Source organism: Rhopalosiphum maidis, chromosome 3 (genome assembly GCF_003676215.2).
Source record: "Rhopalosiphum maidis isolate BTI-1 chromosome 3, ASM367621v3, whole genome shotgun sequence".
Lineage (NCBI taxonomy): Eukaryota > Metazoa > Arthropoda > Insecta > Hemiptera > Aphididae > Rhopalosiphum > Rhopalosiphum maidis.
The window spans coordinates 30805194-30828426 of NC_040879.1; the positions used below are offsets into that span (position 1 = coordinate 30805194).

Sequence of the window (23233 nt, forward strand, 5' to 3'; positions counted from 1 at the left end):
CTAGATTATAACCGCCGCGGCGATAATTACCAGTAACAGCGTTGCCGTGCACGTGTCCGGCGACAAGTTCGCGCTCCGCGAATTGGACACCGGAAGTAGTATGTCGACCTCGGCGATTTTCAACACGGACAGCAGCATGTTTGTTTTCACTTGCATGGCTTGAGTGGTGACCATATACGAGAAGTTCTTCAAAATCTCGAAACACGCCATCTGCGAAAACGACACGTACGTATATAATATAATATGGTTGCGTATCAGCGCGGGTTATAATTAAAAATATGTATAACTATAATAATATAACATTATTTTATTATTGCGAATGACAGTGTACGGGGCGATCGTTTTGCCGCGGACCTGGTCGGACGAGAATGCGAGCGATTTTTGAATAACCATTATGAGTAGCAAATAATATGTAAAACCAAAAGTCCCAAATGTGTTGTGTAAAACGTCTAATATTGGAAACAAAAAATATATGATAGATAATTCATAAGGTAACATGAAAATCAAACAAGTGCGCGGATAAAAAATCACTCTGTATACGGCAGTATATTGTATGTGTATTATAATATACGTATATTGCAGTAGTGAAACGCGGCGATACGATAATAGTAATAATTATAGAATTACGTGATCGTTATCCGGAAACCACGATGTAATGTACCTATACGCATATAATATTAAAATTTATAATAAACAGGGAGTTGTTGTTATGTTTTGTCCGTTGACACGCTATTGTTATTAAAAAGCTTATAATTTTGAATTTTTATTTGTTATATATACATATATATATATATATATATATATGTTTGTGTGTACCTATAAATTCAAAGACGTGATAAACATCAATTGTGCAACCTTATAATATATATTTTATAAAATCGTAATTTTTCACTATTTTAAGCAAAATAATGGTAAAATCACTATCAATTTTCGATTTTTATGAGCTCTTTTAGTTATTAAATTATTATCTGAATCAAAATTTATACTTTTAGAAAAAAATTGTGTGTAAATTTTAAGTGTAAAAAATAGTGCTTATTCATATTATATACATACCAGTATATTTAAAAGAACTTAGTGTTTGATAACAGTTATGAAGTGATTATAATTATAAGGATTTAAAGTTTTTGATAGCAGTCATAAAGTAAGTATAATAATGTTAATCTCGTTAACTATCTGATGCTGCTTTACTTCAATAATATTAATTTTAAAATAATAGTTATTGATAATTAATGAAAACAACATTGTTCATTTAATATTTTATATTAATAAATAAATAGAATGCACTCCATCACATTCAGTCCTCGCAAGTTTACATATAAGGGCAAGAGATTAACGCACACTTGATTCCTAAAATTTAGGGGAACTATAAAAATCATGATATGCCATGCATATTACGATGTAATTTTCTAAAGCATTTCTTTTTTTGTTTTATTATGTTCATATATTTTTCTAATAAATTCTACGATAGTTAAAATTCATATTAATCAGTGATTTGTCAAATCATAGTTTTTTGTTTTTTTTTCTGTATGCCTACGGTTGAACACAAAAAAAAATCATGTGTGTGGTGATACTACTGTTTTGTAGCATTGTTATCTTATGTAAAATATGTGCAGCGTAAATTCTTGTATTTTTCTGAGTACAATATATTAAAAACAGATCATTTACAACGAGATGATTCTCCTGTTTAAATTATTGAAGAAGATGTGTCATCTTTATTATAAATTTATATTTATTACTCCAAATGGATCATAAAACTTACTATAAAATTTCTCAGAATTGTTTTATGAATGCTATGATTCATTATTTTTGATTTCAATATTAATATTACAACATAAAATATGTAACGCACTCATCGCAACAGGCCACTATTTTCGATGCCTCGAAGGAATGTTATTTAATTCATTTTAATTTTTCAATTTTGAAATGCAGAACATTAACGCTCGTTCGTTCGATGAATTATAAACTGGATGACAGGATGACAAGATCAAGCTAGAGAATTTCGGTGAAATGTAGAAGATAAGGAAATCCCTCAAGATTAAGGTTCAGAATTTATGGAAGCAAAAATAGGCGAGCATTTCTTTTTCTTTTTTTTGTATGCGATCTGATAATAAATTATTATCAAACAACTATAATACATACATAATATACCGTTGCGAATCGATCAAATAATAATAAAAAATTCAGTCGGAAAGCTCGTAAAATACAATAAAATGGCGGTTGTGGTACGATCAATACAAACGACGAATGCGTGATAAATATACGGGCGTGATATTACACAACGACTTGTAAAAGTGTAATATTATTATAACGAAACTTTTCCGAAGAGTACTTGTGGACAATATCATATCGAGGAATTCAGAGTATAGTTCAATAATTGTTTTTCAGTTCATAGCATAACGTTTATCAATTTCAATGACAATAAGTCAATAATAATAATGTCACTACACAGCATCTACAGTGTTACTGAACATTGCCGTCGGAGATACAGTAAATTGTTATACCAATGAACCACGCGGTTTTTGCTAGAAGAATATGAAAAAAAATAAAAATACGTGCAATACACAATATTATTATGAGTAGTGAATACAGATCCGGTGCACCCTGACCACTAACCTTAAGTACCAGCTACTTGTTGGTTAAGCTGTTTATCATTAGTTTTCGGTAAAAGTAAACTGATATGAGTATTTTTTTTTTTTACGTTTTAATTTATTTACGATTTTATCAGTTCAACATAACAAGAACGATAGCATTTTTTAATCTAATTTTAAATATATTCAGTAATAAAATATAATATTCAATTAAAACTAATTCCTAATTGTGATTATTTTTTTTTTTTTTGTTATTATGTTTTTAATTCTATCGCTGAAATTTAAAAAAATTACCTACCAATAATATAAATGTCACTCGTGCAAACATTTGATGAGTGTATAAACAAGTTTATTTTAATTCATAAACAAGTTTACTTTGCATCGGTTGAATACATTTTTCAATTTATTTAAATTATTTATAACAATAAAGCATTTGAATCTTTTATAAATTTGCCGGTTTCTAATAGAACATATTAAATAAATAACAATTTTAAATATAAAAATATACTACCAGTGATATGCAAAATAGAATTGTTTATAAACGCAAACATCTTTACATTTTTAAATTGAAGTATAAAAATGGTATACCATAATATATTTTTATATCAAGCGTTTAAGTATTTTTTTTTTTTATTAAAAATTGATATGGTTTACCAGGGTCTTAAATTCACGCAAGTACATAATATAATATGATTAATATTATTTGAAAAATATTCTCATAACCGTATTAATAAAATGTAAGCATACATATTTAATAATGCAGGAGTTAAAATCAAACTGGCACGTTTGACTACACAATTAATACACGATAAATAAAATTAATATAATATAAAACACTTGCGTTGTAAATATGACTAAAAAAATCGATTTCCAAAACCAGTGATAAATTTACGGGAACTTAGGAGCCAAATTTCCTATGGCACAAAATGCACAGTACCATTAAGGGACAACTGTGCTTGATGAAAATATTTTCAAAGCTCAAGTGTTGTAATTGTTCAATTTTATTTTTATAGTACGTTGCGTTAATAATTTTACAATTTAATATGTATTAATAAATGTTTAAAAAATAATATTATCAAATAAAATACAAAAAGTAAAATGTTGATGGGTTTGAGTTTTATAAACAAAATATTATGATATGACTTATTTGGGGACATTAAAATTTACCAAATTACTCGGGAGGGAGATTGTTTAAAGTAAACCTTTATGTTCTATGTCTATCTTGTTAAAATATGTTATCGGAAAAGAGACACTACATTACTACAATGAATGTGTGCCCGGAGCACTATGTTTCTAATTACGTATATATTATGACTTAAACATATGCGATATGGGACGATAAGTTGATATATTTACATTAATAACAATATATTATATGTTTTATATTGTTATAGATTTTGTCATAATACTCTGCAATATTAATGACGAGTTACCAACACGTACGTTACCAATATAATAAACCTATTTTGAAAAATAATCCAGACTTTGTTTCCATCGCCAAAACGAGACTATATTATTCGTTGTACAATTTTATAAATATCAGCGATGCACTACGATTTAATATTTCGATATCAAACTAATAATCTGATATCGATATGACTAATTTATCAAAAGTGCATGGATATAAATTCGTTAGAATTTCTTTTTTCTATTTATTTAAGTTTTGTTTGACTGTAAACCAATGTCAATTATCGTCAAAAAACGATAAACGTATTATGACTACATAATATTTTAATAAGTAGTACTTATTATGATTTCGGTCAATAAGGCCCCGTAATGAACGTATAATCGTAGTTAAGCTTTTATAATTATTCTCGCCTTTTCATTGTTTACATCGCGTTTTTATCCGTTCTTAAAAGTTATAAGCAAAACAGTTATTTTCCTTTATGAACTATTTTCCAAGAAGAAATAATTATACAAAACATAAAGGTATATCTATGTTAGATGAAATGTAAATAATGTACCTATAATTTAATACTCATTATTTTAATTATTAATTTTTTCCTTATTATAATAATATGTACATATTTTTTTTATACGTGTAACGTGTATGTACTTCTAAAAAGATCCATTAATTTATTTGTTAAGAAGCCAATATTATATTGCTTTATAATTAAATAAATTAAAAATAAATCGTTATGTTATGTAATAGTTTTTCATTCTTGATCGTTACTTAAAACTGCGTTCAGTATTTCAATGTTAACAAAATGTTAAATACATGCATTGTATTATTATTATGTCATATTTACTAATTAAGATTCACTCATGCATAATATTATAAATTTTTAATAGATTATATTATACTTTGATGTATTTCAATAAACCCAACTTGCCAGATAACTGAAAATGAACCTACGACAGTGGTGTACCAAAATCGTCTATTCATAACGCCGTGTTAGTATAACATTAGATTCTAAATATTAATTAGTTCATAAAATGAGTCTATACTAAAATAAAAATACATAGTTCATATATTAATTATATGTTAGCAGAAATACAGAAAAACTTATTATTTGAGCAACACTGCAGGCCTATAACACTTAGTTTTCGACACTGACTATTGATATAAATTTAGAGAAATACTCTAGTATTTTTATTTTATTTTAGATTCTGAACGGAGTGATGAATGTATTGATTTTACAATGATGTGTGTTTTTATTTTTATTTTTGTGTCTGTTATCACGCTTTGGAATAGTAATAATGCTTCAAATTTTGACTTCAGTCCCTCTTTGAATGGGAAAATTCATCGTCGGGAAAAACCCTGAAAAAATAACGGAAAAAAGGGAATTTTCACGCATAACCATTTTTCGACAAAATCGATTTTTTGATTTTTCTATAACTCAATAAAAATCGTTGTAAATACTTGAAATTTTCACTAAATGTTTATATTATGGTTATCTATTTACGATTAAAGTTTCAAAATATTTTGACATTTTTTAAGCTACTTATAGACAATTGAAAGTTTCGATTTTTCTAAGTTTTTTTCTTAAAATGCCGATAAAAAAAATTTGGTTATCTAAAAAATCTTTAAAATTTCATACAAGTTTTATTATAAGTTGTACTTATCGTAGTAAAAAAAAATCAAAAATCGTTAGTCACCATTTTTTTTTATAAGCATTTAAAGTTCAAAAATTTACAAAATATGTAATCCATCTCTACTATACAGCAGAGCGATACCCACTTTTTTACTTGAAAGTTACTTTCCTTTAATCTCCGAGTAACGTATAAACGAGTACTTTATCTAACACCGGTAACGACGTATTTGTTATTGTTATAATATATTTAAATAATGTCGTCGCAGTTAGTATTACACTCTAGCCAACGAAAACGAGTTACTTCATTAGGTCCCCGTGACATTTGTCAAAATATTTGTTATGTGACTAGCGACGTAATAAGTCTTTGAACTTGCCATTGCCTCAATCGGATGTATGTCGTACGCACATAAATGAACCGTACCCGCCGAATTCGCTTTTTGAATACCTAGGTATGCGTAGTTATTATGCGTACATTTATACAAATAACACGAAATACCGCGTAAACGGTGACAATCAACGGTACCCGTCATAGGCGATATAACGCTCAAACGATTTTGATACACGAATCGGAAACGGAACACGTCCCATTGGCGAAGGGAGATCGGTGAAATTTATGATGCTTCGTGACTTCACCGCAATTGCAGCCCTTCCGGCTCGTAAGTACGTCTTCGGTGGCGAATGCGTTTCGAATACATTTACCTGCACTGCAGCTGAAGGTTTTGTTTATTTTACCGATGTACACCAGCACTGTACACAAAGGGGAGGCGGTAACGGAAAAATTCGTCATACAGAGGTCTGTTGAAGAAAAACCAGAGTTGGTAATTTTAGTTTATAACAACAATTCGTAATTATCGGCGAAATTTACCTAATATAAAAAAGTCAAAGGTTCGAAAGTTAATGAAAACAATAAAACTGACTTAAGTTAGCGAAGGAAAGTCAACGTTAAGAACATTTAATAATACTTTAATAGTTAACAAACAAAATATTTAACTCTTAAAGTTAAAGCGAGAGTTCAATATTAATCCAGAGAAAAATATTAAATTGATAATTGTATACAATAATCATTTTTATAAATTATTAAATTAAGGAATACAAATTAAACTTGTATATTTATATTAAAAATTATTATACTTGAAAATTATTTAAGATGACGCTTAGTAAAATTTTTGAAAATACATAATTTTTCTTTGGGAAACTACGTTGTTTTAATAAATTAATAAAAAGCTGATATTAACTTCACGTTTATATTTATTATAGTATTGAAAAAATTTATAAAATAATGGTTTGTTTCTAAATTACAAAAACAAAAGTGTTGATACTAGTATTTTAATTTAAAAATAGATTATCATGGTATTCGTAGTATTACACTAAACTTGATTATATCTTATTTTACCAATAGTACATTAGTACGCAGGTAGTCAGAATATATAAATGTATTAGTTATCCCGTAAATGTAAACTGTAGAATCCCTCAAGGAACAGTCCTAGGTCTCATATTATTTTTTATTTATATAAACAATGGTCTATTAATATCAAAATTGAGGGAAATATTATTTGTCTGGTTGATGATATATTAGTTCTAATTGAGCATAAAAATATATTCAAATTTTATAACTGTATAAATCAATGTTTTAATGATAAAAAAAACATGGTTAGATGATTATTTTCTTGAGATAAATATATGAATTTTCGTATAAACAAATTCAAGATATCAAAAAGTGGGCAAGTGATTATCGCTCACTAGAAATGGAGAGTAGATCACTGGTCACTATAATGGATGTGTTAAATTTGAATGTAATGGCAGGTATAATTGTATGCGAAAAACGATTCTGAACGGAGATAATTTGTCAGTTAATGATTTTCTCGATTTTAATATATTTTGTAAATTTTTGAACTTTAAATGCTTATAAACAAAAATGGTGAATAACGATTTTTGATTTTTTTTTTTACTACGATAAGTATAACTTATAATAAAACTTGTATTAAATTTTAAAGATTTTTTAGATAGCCAAATCGGTTAATATTAAAATTAACAACTTTTTAAGGATAATTTTAAGGAAATTTAAGCTGGTTATACTCGGTTAGATTCCTTTATAATGACTATGTTGTTCATAATTCAGTCTATACTGGTGTAATTGTGCTTAATTATTTTTATAATTATTAAATATCAGTATAACACTAATTTAAACATTGAATTACATTTTTGAACTTTACAGTATTTACGTATGAATTAAATATTAGAATTTAATTTAAAAATATTGTTAATTTTCAGGAAATTAATTAATGTTTAAAGATTTATATTTAAAAAAAAAAAAAGTGGCAATGACGTATTTTTGATATTTTTTAAATTTATAAAAATTGTAAAATTTTTATTCAATTTTCAAGTTTTTAACCCGAAAACAAAACTTTTATAGTGTATTCATGTAAATACATAATAATAACATAAGAATATCCAAAAACGTTTGAAAATGAATTCATTTTTATTAAGTGATAATATGAATATTTTATGTAAATTTCAAGTCTGCAAAAGCGGTTTAGTCGAAAATTGCTTTTACTTAAAAATTCTTATTATTCAATATATTTTTTTTGTTCTCCCCTTTCGTTTTCAAAAATAATAGGTACTATTATTATAATTTTTACCCTCCAAAGTACCAACTATGTTCAATGCTTTACCAGAAACTCTAAATTTGAAAATTGAAACAATTAATAAAAATTGTTTTCTTATAGTAAAATAAAAAAAAAAAAACCATAATAAAAATTTAAAACAACAAAGTTTAATGATTTATTTTGAGTATTGAGAAAACACAAGTGGTTTTAATGAAATCTAAATCTGTTTTCATTTAATTTATTTGATCATTGTTGATATATGTTTCAACATTAGATAGAACTGGTTTTAATATGGGTACCGAATAATACTTAAAGCTTAACGATATTTATTACTATTTGAAATTTGAATATCGATATCTAACTCAGATAACGGTATTATAATATATACAAAATTTAAGTATATAATTATTTTTTTTTCATCTTTAATCAATATTTGTTTTCTTAATATATATCCTACAATAGATATGTTTCACCATTCTTTAGATTATTGTTTTTTTTTTCTTAATAATAGATAATATACAAAATAAAATAGTTTACCTTTTATAATACGACATCATCATCATATATTATATATTATATACATTTTATATTAGTATGTTATACATAAATTATTTTTTTATTACATAAAATAAGTTTGATATGATGAATAGATTATTGGAATGTAGTGTGCATAAAAAAAATTATGGTAGTTTCGTTCAAATGTATTATACATTAATCAATAATATAGCATGTAATCACAAATTTCACTTTGCTTAATAAAAAAAAAAATTAGTAGTATGACCATTGTCTGACCCTAAATCTACCACTAGATTATACCACGTCTATAATATAATATGTGTACACAATAGTATTATATTTTAATAAATTCCGGTGTATGATAAAATTATATCTCCGTTAATAATTTTATAAACATCACACATTGATAGCTTACTATAATACCGTGTGTTTAGGCACTAAAAATAATTAAATTACTTCGGAACGTGTAATTTTATGAGGTATATAAAACCAATTACATTATAGTAATCCGTTTTGAATAAACCCTGACTAGATGCAGTTATAAGTGATTCCCCAATGGTTATTAAAAAAAAAAAAGATAACATTTTGAAATTGTGACGAAAAATCGAACAGAACAACCTAAGGATAAAAGAAACGTCGTGTCGTATTATTTGATTGTTTTATTATCACAACATTTATGTTTGAAATTGTGCTTTAATATTTAATGGAAATTTTGAATTAAAAACAGGACTAACGATCGAAACAATCGTGCTAATTTCGAGTAATAAAATTAAAGCTTATAAGTAAATTAAGCTAACATTTTTAATCATTATTATATCATTTTAAAAACAAAAATCGATACGTTACCAATAGATCAAAAAAATTGAGTATATTTATCAAAAACTTGTATTTTAAAAAATACTTAAAGTATAAAAAAAACTTAAAGGTAATAAATTAGTTATTGCATTTAATGATGATCATTTAATGATTATTAGCAATATAACATATGAAATATGTTGACAAAAACTGTAAACAGTGGTATAATATTTTCAAAAAATCTAAAATAAGATAAATGTGTAAGATAGTAAATGTTATGTATGTGACTTATAAATTTCAATATATTAAAAATCAAAATATTTTATGGTTTAATATTGATTAAGATATTATATTTTAATATTTTCATATATTTGAATGTTAAAATTAAAATAAATGTAAATAGCATGACACCTTGTAGACAAAAATGTAGGTTTTTATTTTTCGTAGGATAAGAGATAATAATATTTTAATATGTATTGTGTCGTTTTAATTTTTTTTGCGTGTTTCCAGAATTTATTCTATGATATAAAAACTGGTATTATTGCATTTAAATTTGAGAATTGAAAAGATTGGACATTTGAGTTATATGTAAATGTAAAAAACATTGGAAGTTTGTGTGTTTCTCCCTATAAAAGAAAAAAATATATGTATATAAAATTCATTATTTTATAACTATTCTACCAGCCACTGAAATACAGAAGCATTTTTTGACAACTCGATTTAGCTTTGTTAACTGTTTTGTTTTCTAGTTATTCCATGATATAATTTTCTACAAAAATATGAAATATAAAATTGTTTTATCAAGGAAGATTGTTTTTTTTATTTTTTTTTTTTTTGTTATAAAAACATACCTATTTCCAACTAATGTATATAGCAATCAGCCAAGAGGTAAAAGTATTGTACCCGTATTAATCATTTTACGTAACAATATAATAGAGGTGACAGTTTTATTAATAAAAGTTTTTATTGGAAAAATGAACGCATATTAATGGAGTAGTAATATTATAACATGGAATAATAAAATTTGCATATTATAAAATTTATTAAAATTAATAGGAAAAATTACAAAATTTAGTTTTAATCAGCTGATTAAAAAATTTTTTTTATACAAATAATACATTTTTGGCGCACTACTTTGGTGCAGTGTGCAGAACACTGGAATAATATTACCTATTAATTAATTAGATTTCCGCAAATACATTAGAATAGCAAACCTTCTCGAGAATATTAAGAGTAGTAAAATATAACTAGTATACAAAGAAATTTATTTTCATTTTTAAAAAAAATATTTTACACAGCTTTATACTGTTTACACGTGGTAAATGACCTAAAAACTAAAAATATTTCAACCTTTTCAAGTTTAATACGATATATACAACAATATTATTATTATACATATTATGTACGCGTAAAGGGCTTACGAAGACCAAAAAGTTTATTAAAATACAGTTCAATACAAATAGTTGTAATTATATAAACAACTTTTTAGTATTCTTTCTATAACAATAGGTACTTAAATAATGTTTATATTAGCATTTTTTTTTTCAATTAACATTTTTTAAGTTATATTGTTATAATTAACTATTTACCTATTTGCTAATATTACTTTTATCGTTACACCATAGCCGATATAATGTGTAGCTATTAGTTTTAATTTTTACTGTTTTGCACAATATATTCTGGTGACTGAAAAATGTTCACTTTATTCATATACGAAATTCATAATATAATTTGACCAAGACACTCAAAGGGTACTAACAAATGAATGTTATAATATACGATCGATATACCTATACATTGAAATAATTATGTTAACATTAAATTCAAAACGTTGCACAATACGAATTTTATCTAACATTGAATAATTTAGGACTACTATAATGGATTATAGCACGCAAAATAGTAGACTTTTGAGAGGCGTTTACAGTGAATTATAACACTAACTTATTAAATCTACGATGTTGTAATGACGATTTATTTTCGTTAATTTCGGAAGCTATGATAAAATGGTAAAACTGATAAAACTAAATCGTCAGTAGACTTCAAAATCCATACTTACTAACATATTTGTTATTTTTCAAAAGCATTGACCGACAAAAAGGTCACATATAAAACCTATAATCCAATAAGTCTACTCCAAACTAACTCCCAACTCTTAAAAAGAATTTACCTGTAACGGAATAAAACCGTTTTTAAGAATTATCCTACCTCATCATCTTATCCAACAAGTTATCAACTACCTACAACAGATATATGAATTATAGTTAACTTATTAACAAAACAATAAAAAAATATTGTTCAACCTGACATAGAACAACGAAAAAGTGTGGTAGGTACCAAAGTTTTTTACACAAACTTCCATTTTTACCATTTTAACTCTACAATGTATTATCATAATTTTTCACACTTTTTCAAGTACAAACAGTGACATAATATATACTCCTTAAAAAACAGGATTTTCTATTCCAAAGATTACACTTAGGACCTATCCTGTTTAACATATTCAATAATGTTATCCTACTAACTAGAAATGTATGCAATATGCGTACGATACCACTTTCGTAACACAACATATAAATCTAAAATATTCAATAAGTAACCTTAAAAAGTCCCTAGATCTAATATCAGAATGGTTCACAAAATTGAAATTAAATTCACTTTAAGCTCTACTAAACGTGAAGCAAACATATTTACCTGAGGTGAAACACAACTCAAATAACAATTCATAATCAAACATAAATTTGAATTATCAAGATAATTCAATTAAATACTTTGGATTCTTCCTTGGTAAAAAATGTTAAATGGGAATTACGTATAAATAAAAAATAAGTCAGTCACAGGGTCAATTAGGAATAGTTTATATATATATATATATATATGAATATACATTTTAAGACCCTAATAGACTACAGCTTAAAACTACAAATTAAATTCTCACGACTAATAAAAAAATAAATAAAAATAAAAGGATTACTCATATTTATGTCAACTATGAACTATTCATGCATCTCAAATAGAATATCATTATATTTAAAATCAATAAACAAAACGAAATACATTTATCAGAATATCTCAAAAATACAACGATTAATTTTAAGTGTTTAACCAGCATATTATTCACAATGCAACTGAAATACCATTCTTGAATATTCGAATCAAAGACCAAAAGAGAAATAAAAGATAAATAGCTGATTGAAACATTTGAAACAGCGTCTTACTCAGGACTCGAGATGTCCGATTTAATTCTTATCATCAACATCGAGTTCATTGTGTAAAATGTTATTCATTTACATAATATCTAATTATAGTTACCGTGCTATTTGATATATTATTATTATTTTTTTGTATATAAATACTTAATTAATTAATTTAAAATACATTTTAAAATACTTAATCAAAACATAATATCTTTGATCAATTATAATTAAATAAGAAGTGAAATTTGAAATTTAGTTCGATTCATAAAATTAAAAGCTGTAGCTAAAATTATTTGTCACAAATGAATAGCAACTGGATTAAATTGACAGAATATTCTCTATAAATCAAATTAAAAAAATATCGATGCTAGTCAGAAACATTAGAAAATTACCGTTTTTTTTTAATACTTGTTGTTAAACTTATGCTATTACATATATGTGATAAATAAATTATTTTATTGCGAATGAATTAAATTTCAGAATCATGTAAAATTGAACTAATAGTATTTAACGGTGTTTACTTTTACGACGCAGCCATCAACCAGCTGTCGTGTTTCCAAATTAGCGCCTAATGGTTATACGTACTCTATATTATTTTATTATGCATAATTAATAATAATAAAAAGCTACATATTATTGGTAGTTAATGTGCGTTATATCAGAGACTGTAATTTTACGCTATTTTCACGGTTAGCACTGCGTAATTATTGTTATGATTTCATTATTATTAATGGACATGACATGAATTTATCCGTGCATGTGAACGCGCGGGTGTGTGCATGAAAAATATTGCGGCAAACTTACATTATCTTGGAGAACGGAAGACCGGATATCCGTAGCATCGTTTTTGAGATAACCTCCAGTGGTAAGCTTCTGAGACGCTTTTCCCATTATGATCATATTCTCAAATGACATGCTGTGTAGTTGCAATTTGCATGTAGTCTGAAAACATATATTATTACCCTATTAACAACAAGGTGTAATATAATAATAATGTTAATACCACACAAGTTGCAACTTTAAAGTTTGTAACACATTATAATACTGTCGTTATGTGATATTATCATTATATTCGTATGTATGCAATTACATTAATATTATTATCACAGTATAACAGCCTTTGTGAAGCCGCCGAGAAATCGTAAACGCTAAAATAATTTAAAAGTATAAAATCAAAAGATTGTAAATTGCTTTATAAACACTTTAACAAAGGGCTCAAACTTTTTAATTAAATACGGAAGAATATTTAAATGACGTCAAAATTATCAATTTTTTTTCTTCTTTACTCACGGTTTAAAATATAATCCCTAGTGGATGTTAATTAAGTGGTGTATAATAGTGTGGCTATACTCGAGCCAGCGCAGGTACAAACACTGATCATATAAATACTTCGTGAACAAATATTATTCAAATGAACATAGTATAAAAATATAAAACCTATCGCTTGTACATCAAAGAATATTTTAAACTCGAAGTATACAAATAATTAACCAATAATGATCTACATCTACTCACCCTATTCGAATTTTAATTACATAAAAAGTAAAAAATTACAATTATTTAATTGAAAAGTACAAAAATCACTCTATCAGCCCTTAAGCCCTTACATTTATATATATATATATATATAGTAATGTAATAATACTTGAACCGACATTACTATTATTATACCCTTCAACCGTGTTTCTAGAAAAAAAATAATATAAATAATCGGATCTGTATAAATCCATCGTTGTTCTACTATATAGATATTTTAAACATTTTAACTAAAAAAAAGTCATGTCTAGACAAAATATTTGTTCGTCATCGCTGCTGTTGGGAAATATTATATTTTTGAATTAACTAAGAACACCGGTAGAAAGAACAGAAAACACCTAACAATAATAATAATAATAATAGTATAATATTGAATGCGATCATGTTTGACTTGAACTGTATGTCGGAATCAATAATGTATACTCTACGTAAATTAAATTATTTAGGTACGTTTTGTTTTGTTGTTTCATCGGAGTATAGTAAAAACAATCACATTAATTCAATTTAAAAGAGTGTTTCGGTTTGGCGGTAAATACCATTCTGCGTGGACTCAGGTTGGTCATATTTATTCTTCGGTTTACACCTAATTTAATCACTTTAACCACACGCTGAATGTCATAGTCAAACTGTTAAATCCAACAATCGAGTTTGGCAATTTACCCAACGTAATCAGTTACGTTTCAAGCGGAACGTCGCGCGTAAAATATATCGGTTATTGTGGTGTTTGGTTCGAGAATAATCTTACGGAACGCACACTCATTTTGATGTTAAAAGAAAAGCGAATTTCATCAAACTTAGTTAATAAAAATGTTTGTGAATGTGAATTGTTGGATTTATAACACGTCTACTGTTTCGTAATACTAAACGTGTGGCAATTAATGTATATATATATATATATATTAATAGCTCTGTTATGTTCGTTTAATTAAATTATAAGTGGGTAGTGTATGGTTTAATTGATGGAATATATTATGGTCGTATAAAACAACTCGTCAGAAAATTAACGGTATAAGGAGAGTAAATTAAAAATAGCATGAACGACATTGAAATATTTATGAGTAATGAAAATTGTGACGCTGTTACATGCATACTAGACAGCTAGTGTTTAGAAACCTAAATCCGTTTTTTTTTTACTAGAAATTTTTCGACATTTTAATCCCCAAAGACACTCGTTTTCACGATTCCTTCGGTTTAATTTGTTATCTGCACGGAATGTTTCGCAAACAGAAATCGATATTTGGCTTTTGTTTTCTTTCAACGTAATGAAGAGAAGAGGCAGTAGGATATCAATTTAATTTCTTTCGGTTACATTCCTCTCGGGGAACAGGACTGTTCGTGTATATTGGAGTTAAGGCACAGCGCTACAATTTACCATAACAAACACGCCTACCCAATATGGCAATATGTTTCACAAAAAAATATTTATTTACAACAATCATAATACATTATATTATTGCAAAGATATTATATAATAATATTATATTATAATATATATATATCAAGAGTGATTTTTTATTACCAAACACTCATGTCAAGTATTGACTTTTTTCATTTTTTTTTTTCAAAATATTTTGTTTTATGTTTTTATCAAACTATGAAATTTTTATTTTTTTTCACCTTGTTATTTAATATTGAAACCACTTTTGATTTTCAAATATCAATCTATATATGTACTAAATTAATAGGGCTATTTTTTTAATGAATTTTAACGTTTAAACTATTATTTTTCGTTAAATTTTTAGCGAGAAATAGCTTTTCACAGTTAGGTGATTTTCTAGTTTTATAATACTTCTTATTATTTCATATAAACATGTTTAATAAACTCGTTATCAACTATCAACGCAGTGATGAACATTGTACCTATAGAGTTACCAACGCCTCACGGCCGAAATAACCTGTATGACAAACATCTAAAATCCTTATACAACCCAACTTTAAACAGTTATAGCTCACTAATAGTTAAAACAAAAATAATAATTTTAACGTTAAAAAACAATGTAAGGCTATTTGTGACATTTTAAATATATGTTTTCATTAAAAAAATCGAAAGTTGATAGTGATTTCACTATTAAATATAAAGGTAAAAAAAATAAAAATGTTATATATTTTTAGAAAAGCACGAAACTAAAAATGTTGAAAAAAAAATTGATAAAGTCAACACTTTTTGAAATAACGAATATTTTGTGATACAAGAATCATCCTGTATTTATATTATATATATACATTATATATATTCATAGGACTAAAAATTAATATAACATACGATAATATATACGAGTATAATATTATTTATTGGTATATAACAAACTTTAAAAAATTATAATTTTGTCCTACTCTTATTTATTCTCGTAATATTTTTTTCTCCAATTACCCGAATTTCGTCTAATTAATTATTTTTAAATATGATTAAGAACCATATAGTTTTATTTTTTTTCAAAACTCAAAATAAAAAAAATTAATTATCGTTTTTGTGATTCTCGTGAATCTAAGATTGAAAATTCATAAAACTAATTTCGTTAGAACATTTCTTTGAATTTAATTTCATTTAATACAATTAAGTAATACGTTGTGGATATATATTTATATATCAGTACGTATGTATAATGGTTAAGTGGTTATGCATGATAATTATGTAGGTACATTGCAATATGGAAAACTTTATATTCAAGATTCATACACGACTCTAACTTACTCGTATGTAACTCTACCTATCGCACAATTATTCCATTCCATATCGCTATTGATCACGGTAAATATATAATATACATATTATTATTATATTATTATAACGCTATTATACTGTATAGTAATTATTAATTACTATTACATCTTACACTATAATACACACATAATATAGCATGCAATGTTGATCTTCAGGCTATATTTGTTTAACTAAAGATAGTAATAACAACAACAACATAATAATATATTACATGTTATATATTGCGATACTCACGTTAAACACCATGTGCTCTTGTATGAACTTTTGTATAGTGTAAACGATATCTTTTATCTCAAAGTTCATAATATCCAAACTTTTCAACAGCTGTTCGTCTTTTTCACTGTATCCCAAGAACAGAAACACGCCTGGTACAAGCGTATACGAACCTGTTTCGAAAAATCACACGTATTTCATTATTAAAATATTGTAAATTTCACTAGATTCAAAAGTTAACTAATTATTTATTTTTTATTTTTTGAGAGCTCTCAAAGAAGGTTACCCATTCTAAATAAAACAACATTATTTTATTCAATAAACAAAAATAATACTGTATTATGTATTTTAACAATTGAAGAATTAGCTCGTTGAAAAATTCTATAGTATAGAATATATTTTATTGTATGGCTGGATTATTAAAATATTCTTTTATTCCCTACAATCATAAACCTATTGAAATATTTATTGTGTTTACTTGAGTTAAAGTATTACATTTTATTTTATACGATGTTTCAATTCCCGGTTTTATATATACAAAAAGTGAAAGTTAAATAATTTTTTTGATTTTGTCAAAAATTATAAACTTATATATATATATATATATATATATATATATAATATTTATTAGTCGTAGCGAGTTGCAATACTATAACCTTTACAATAGTTTTCCCTTTGTTATCAACGAGTCATGTGAGACGTTAGAAAAAACAAGATAGTTTCTGAAGAATTATGTATAGTTTATTATTAAACAAAACGGAATAACATTGTTTTAAAAAAAAATAAAACTTAGAAAATAATGGATGTTTTATAACAGTTATAACTAATGGTATTTACAGTCAACAGTTATTTCGCATGATTACTAAATAATATTATGGCCATCAAATTCTATCCCACACCTACTTACCACACAAAGTAACGTTTAGATTAATCCCGGCAGGTTAAGTTAAGGCAGGGAAGCAAACGATTTTGATGTGGGTAAATAGATTTTCTGTTTTATTTTTTTTAGGTCAAAACGATAATAATCAAATGTTTTCATAATATCATACCCATTTTCGGTCGCATACAAATAAATCGCCCAACGTAGCACACGCAACGACCGCGAAATGCGATATACGCTGGCGACTCATGATGGTAGTACGCTATTTCCGTTTCACAAGGTTCGACTTCCACACAGATGGTCTGACAAGTCAAGCTTTCGCCGGTCTTGCAGTAGCACACCTCGGAGCACGAGTTGTCCTCCAAACTGTGTAGCTATAATAACAGAAAAAAAAAGAGTTCATGAGATTGTTGTTTATTATATTTTTAAGGTGTATCCGGTATACTTTACACAAGATACAATAGCAATTTTATCAATAAATGTATATATTTTTGAAAAAATCTTATTTTTTGGAATTAAGTGCGTTAACGTGTACCTACTAAAATATTTTACAATTCAAAACCAGTCAAATTTACTTATTTATTATTTAATAGTGATGCATTGGTAAATAAATCGTTTTTGACTTTAATTGTTAATTGTATTGTTAAATCCGATATGTTCGATCTGCATAATCAAATAAATAAGTGGAACTAAAAAAAAATATATCATATTTATAGTGTCGAACATACAATAAAAACACGATGATAAAAAAGTTCTAAGTGAAAAATATAAATTCACAACCAAAATGTTTTATATATTTCTGTTATTATAACTTTTTGTTTCTTAGCAGACATTTTTTACTTAATCATTTTTTTACGTTAAGTTTTGATTAGTTCAGTCTTAAATCCTAAATTGTTAGACTATACGTAGAAAAACTTTGGTAATTTTTAAGTATGACAATCATTAATTATGAAAGAAGATATCGCAGCTTAAAGTTTAAAATTAATCTCATGAACAATTCGCTATTTTAAGAACTTTTATATTTGGGCCCATGAATCATAACAAAATACAATGTTTAACACAATAGCATTAAGTGGCAGTGATACATAATTTTTTTTTTACCTTTTAAAATTTTGTGTCAATATCTTTTTTATTAAGTATTTTGTATTTTGAGTATATTATAAAATAATTACTTTTTTTTTTTTTAAATAATTATAGCTTAACTTTTCCTGCATGTGCAATACCAACACAATATTAATGATACTTACCCTAATTACGTCACCTTCAGACATGAATTGTTTGTTGTAGTGTGGCGATCTCTGCAAACTGCAACCTCCTATATTAACCAATTTTGATATTTTATTAGAAAAACTTTAAACTAGTAACATACAAATATTTATGTCGCTATATGTTTTTTGGTGCATTAATATATGTAGTTAAAAACAGGAAAAGGTACAATACTTTATAATTATATTCAAAAACATAAAGCTACAATCAAAGTTCAGTGTCCCGTAGAAAATCAACTCAATTTTTAATTTTAGAAAATAGTAATGCGATGCACTGTGCATGAAATTTAATTTGTATAGAAATCTATAATGATTCAAAAATGTAGGTAAGCACAAGTGTATAATGTAAACGGTTTAAAATTATCATAATTGGATACGAAAATATTGATTAGAACAAAATTTAGTAGTAGTAATTAGTAAACTTAATTTTTCATTTCAAATTATGCAAATGCAATACTCGATATATATTTACAATTGATATATTAAACATACAAATAGGCGACTTTTAAGATATAGTACAATAAATTGGGTTGGACGAACTGTCTTTCTGGGTTTTGTGGTTTAATTTCCATAATTATTATTTTGTAAGTAAAATTTAACACGAAGTCACTTGAACACTACTGCAGAGTGAACAATTATTAACTCACGCAAAGGAATTTGAGAGGCGAGAGAAAGGGTAGTAGATGCAGTCGTCGAAACCGTGCTGATGGATGTTGTCACGGCGGTGGTTGCCACCGAAGTCGTAGTAGCTTTGGGCGTGGTGACCGCAGTGGTCGTGGTATCAGACCGAAATTTTTTACCAGCTATCAGTACTCTGACCGTGGTCGTAGTTTGCACTTCCATTGCTTCGGTCGACGGTACTGCTGACGACAGAGGTCTGACCGCAATCGCAGTAGTCTGGTCGTAATGATCGACCGGCACTGTGGTGGTTGTGTAAAAGTGACGCGATAACAGTCTCACTGAATCCTTTATCTTGGTCATATGGAAATCTCTCTGCGCTTCAACTGTAAAACGGCAATCCAAAAACGGTTAAAATTCGTATAATATTGTTACCGAAAAAATTTTCTGATGTCATAATTTATCACAGTCATAAAATATGGTTTGCATTCTATGCAGTTGCATTCACTGGCAGGAAAAAATAATGGTTTTACATTGATATTTTTAATATTTAATAAATAACCTTGGCTACAGTTTTAAGATCATTTGAGCTGCAAAGTAAAAGACATTACGTCAACGCTCCGCTTCTAACTTTAATAAGATGAAAAAAATATCGAAATCACCAGATCAATATTTTTCTGTGTAAAACCTATAGAGTATAATGTATATATTATAATATATAATATTATATTATACCCTGGCAACGTTACTATAGCGCATACATCATATAAGTCCATAACCGTTTATTTATTTTTTTTTCTAACATTTGGAGATAAAAACACACTTAAGTATCTATAATAAAAATGACCAATGATTATAAGGAAATATATTACTGCTACAGGAATAATGCTTTAAAACCGCATTTGGTCGAATGCACATACATTTTTCGGACGTTCCAACAAAAAGTATGATATACACATATAATATGTACATGCATATTATATTTTACGTATAACTATGTTTTAATATTCAGTATTGTTGAACAAAATTCACACGATGGAATACGAATATGCCTAAGCATATTATGTATGTGGATCTATTTTTGTTTCGATAATACAAACAAAAGAACTCTCCTTGAGCTAGTAGAGGTAACTACACAAATTGCACTCTCAAAAATTGTTTCCCCTTCAAAAAAAATGTATTTTTTTTTATTCTATGTAAAATAAGCATTAAAATTTTAAAAATACACAATGGAGGCTCGTTCATAGTATTAGTTGTTGTTAAGATGTTATGCATTATGAGAAAAAAATATTTTTGTTCTGAAAATAAAATAATATTAAAAATATTAATAATAAGTATTATACAAGTAATAATAACTCCTACTTCCTAGTATAAAAACTAAGGTATAGTTTACTTAATTTGCAGAATCAAATTTATTACAATGGTAAACGGATGGTTACACTGAAAATAATTAACTAAGATTTTAAATCTCGTAGAAACTTAAAATGGTAAAAGTATAGCTATAAGTTGAAATTAACCATTTTGATTAATCTTGGGAATTAAAGGAGATTATAATATGCGAAAAACTAATATCTTGTGATTTTATTTCTTTCTTTAGCATTATTTTTTTGGGATATTCAAAACTAATTTATGCATATAAATATAAATTACATATAATCTAAATAATACCGAATGTTTATGGAATATTGGAATTATTTTTTTTTTTTTTTTTTTTTTATAATTTCGTAATAATAAAAAAATCTAAATTTGAAATTAATTTCGTTCATTTCAAGTATATTATCGTTATTTAATAATTATATAATACAATAAACTAATTAAGTATTGGCTGGTTTATTGCTTATTTTTTTAAATTTATATTGATTTTTAGAAAGACTATCTCAATTGTTGGAGAATATGTACAATAATAAAACCACATTTTCGGCGTCAGAATTTTATTATGGCGATACCTTCACAGTGGTAGTGATAATATTATGCACATTGCATACACAATATGCCATCCACCACAGTGAGACATACATTTATTACGCCACTGTGCATGTGTGTTTTTATCATGAATCATTTGGAACGATAAATTTCTATTTTCGAGTATGAATTATGTACGTACAGATTACACTATTACAGCTTTATACATTTTGATACGCAATGTCTTTTTCCGTGTTAGTTCACGTATTGCGTGGATAATATTACAACTATATGATTATGAAATTTAATATTTCAGTTTAAAATGTTTTATTTTTACATCACATAATTATTATATTATACTTATTTTTTTTTTTTTTTTTTTTTATTATACATTCATAAAAGAAAATTCAAACGATTACCACAGAAACAATTGAACAGTGTAGCATAGACCTATTTATTGGAAAGCAGACAATTACATTTAACGTCAAATATTTCAAGGTTCGTTTTATAATAATTTTTATGTGAGTACTATAGAGAAAAGTGAATAAAATTATGAGTTGATGTTTTTGAAAAAAGCCTAGTAAACAATTATGTTTTTGTAATCGGTTAAAGGGTAAAAATATAGGGTACCTAGTATCTATCTTAGACATTTTATTTCTTGTCACAACATAAAACAATAAAAAAATATTTATATATAAAATTACGTTTATAATATAAGATGAACTGCTAAACGATTGCTTTAATAATGATAATGATATGATGAGTACGGATAGAATATAAGACAAATGTCTAATATTAAAGTACTTATTATGTATACCAAATTAACACTATCTACTTATTGACTTATGTTTATATAATAATAGATTACCATAACAAATTAAACATTGAAACACTATAAAAATTCTTAAAAAAAATACATTCACTATAACTATATAACTTAATTTTAATTCAATTATCATTTAAATAACTATTAATAATTTTTGTTTTACAACTTCATATTGTATATTATTTAACTACGCGACTTCATACTTAATATTACAATAATTATATTCTATACAATTAAAATTATCAATAGTTTTACATTATATATTACATTTTATTAAAAATAATAGGTTTAAAATACAATTTATACTACTCATATTATGTATATCGTTTTAATTTGTATTTGCTCAGAATAATAATTTTTAAAAAGTAATATCGGATAGTTGTGTTCATTTGATTATTTATTCGTATAAAATGTAAAATCCACGCTTGGCACGATAACATTTTAAATATAAAACTTATAAGAAGTACACGCCAGCATCATTTTTTATTATTATTAACCATAATTGACATTGATTACAATTAATAGCCGTAATAT

At 26.1% G+C, this 23233-nt stretch overlaps 1 protein-coding gene across 1 annotated transcript in view; it reads right to left on the reverse strand.

Annotated features, from left to right (window-relative positions):
- LOC113555664 overlaps window positions 1–23233 on the reverse strand; it is a 182169-nt gene continuing 158936 nt past the window's right edge. Inside the window, exons 9-14 of the mRNA XM_026960147.1 lie at window positions 20001–20357; window positions 19336–19403; window positions 18258–18462; window positions 17230–17381; window positions 13542–13679; window positions 1–210 (exon numbers count right to left, since the gene is read on the reverse strand). Coding sequence (XP_026815948.1) covers window positions 1–210; window positions 13542–13679; window positions 17230–17381; window positions 18258–18462; window positions 19336–19403; window positions 20001–20357 — 1130 coding nt within the window. The remainder of the gene's footprint in view (window positions 211–13541; window positions 13680–17229; window positions 17382–18257; window positions 18463–19335; window positions 19404–20000; window positions 20358–23233) is intronic.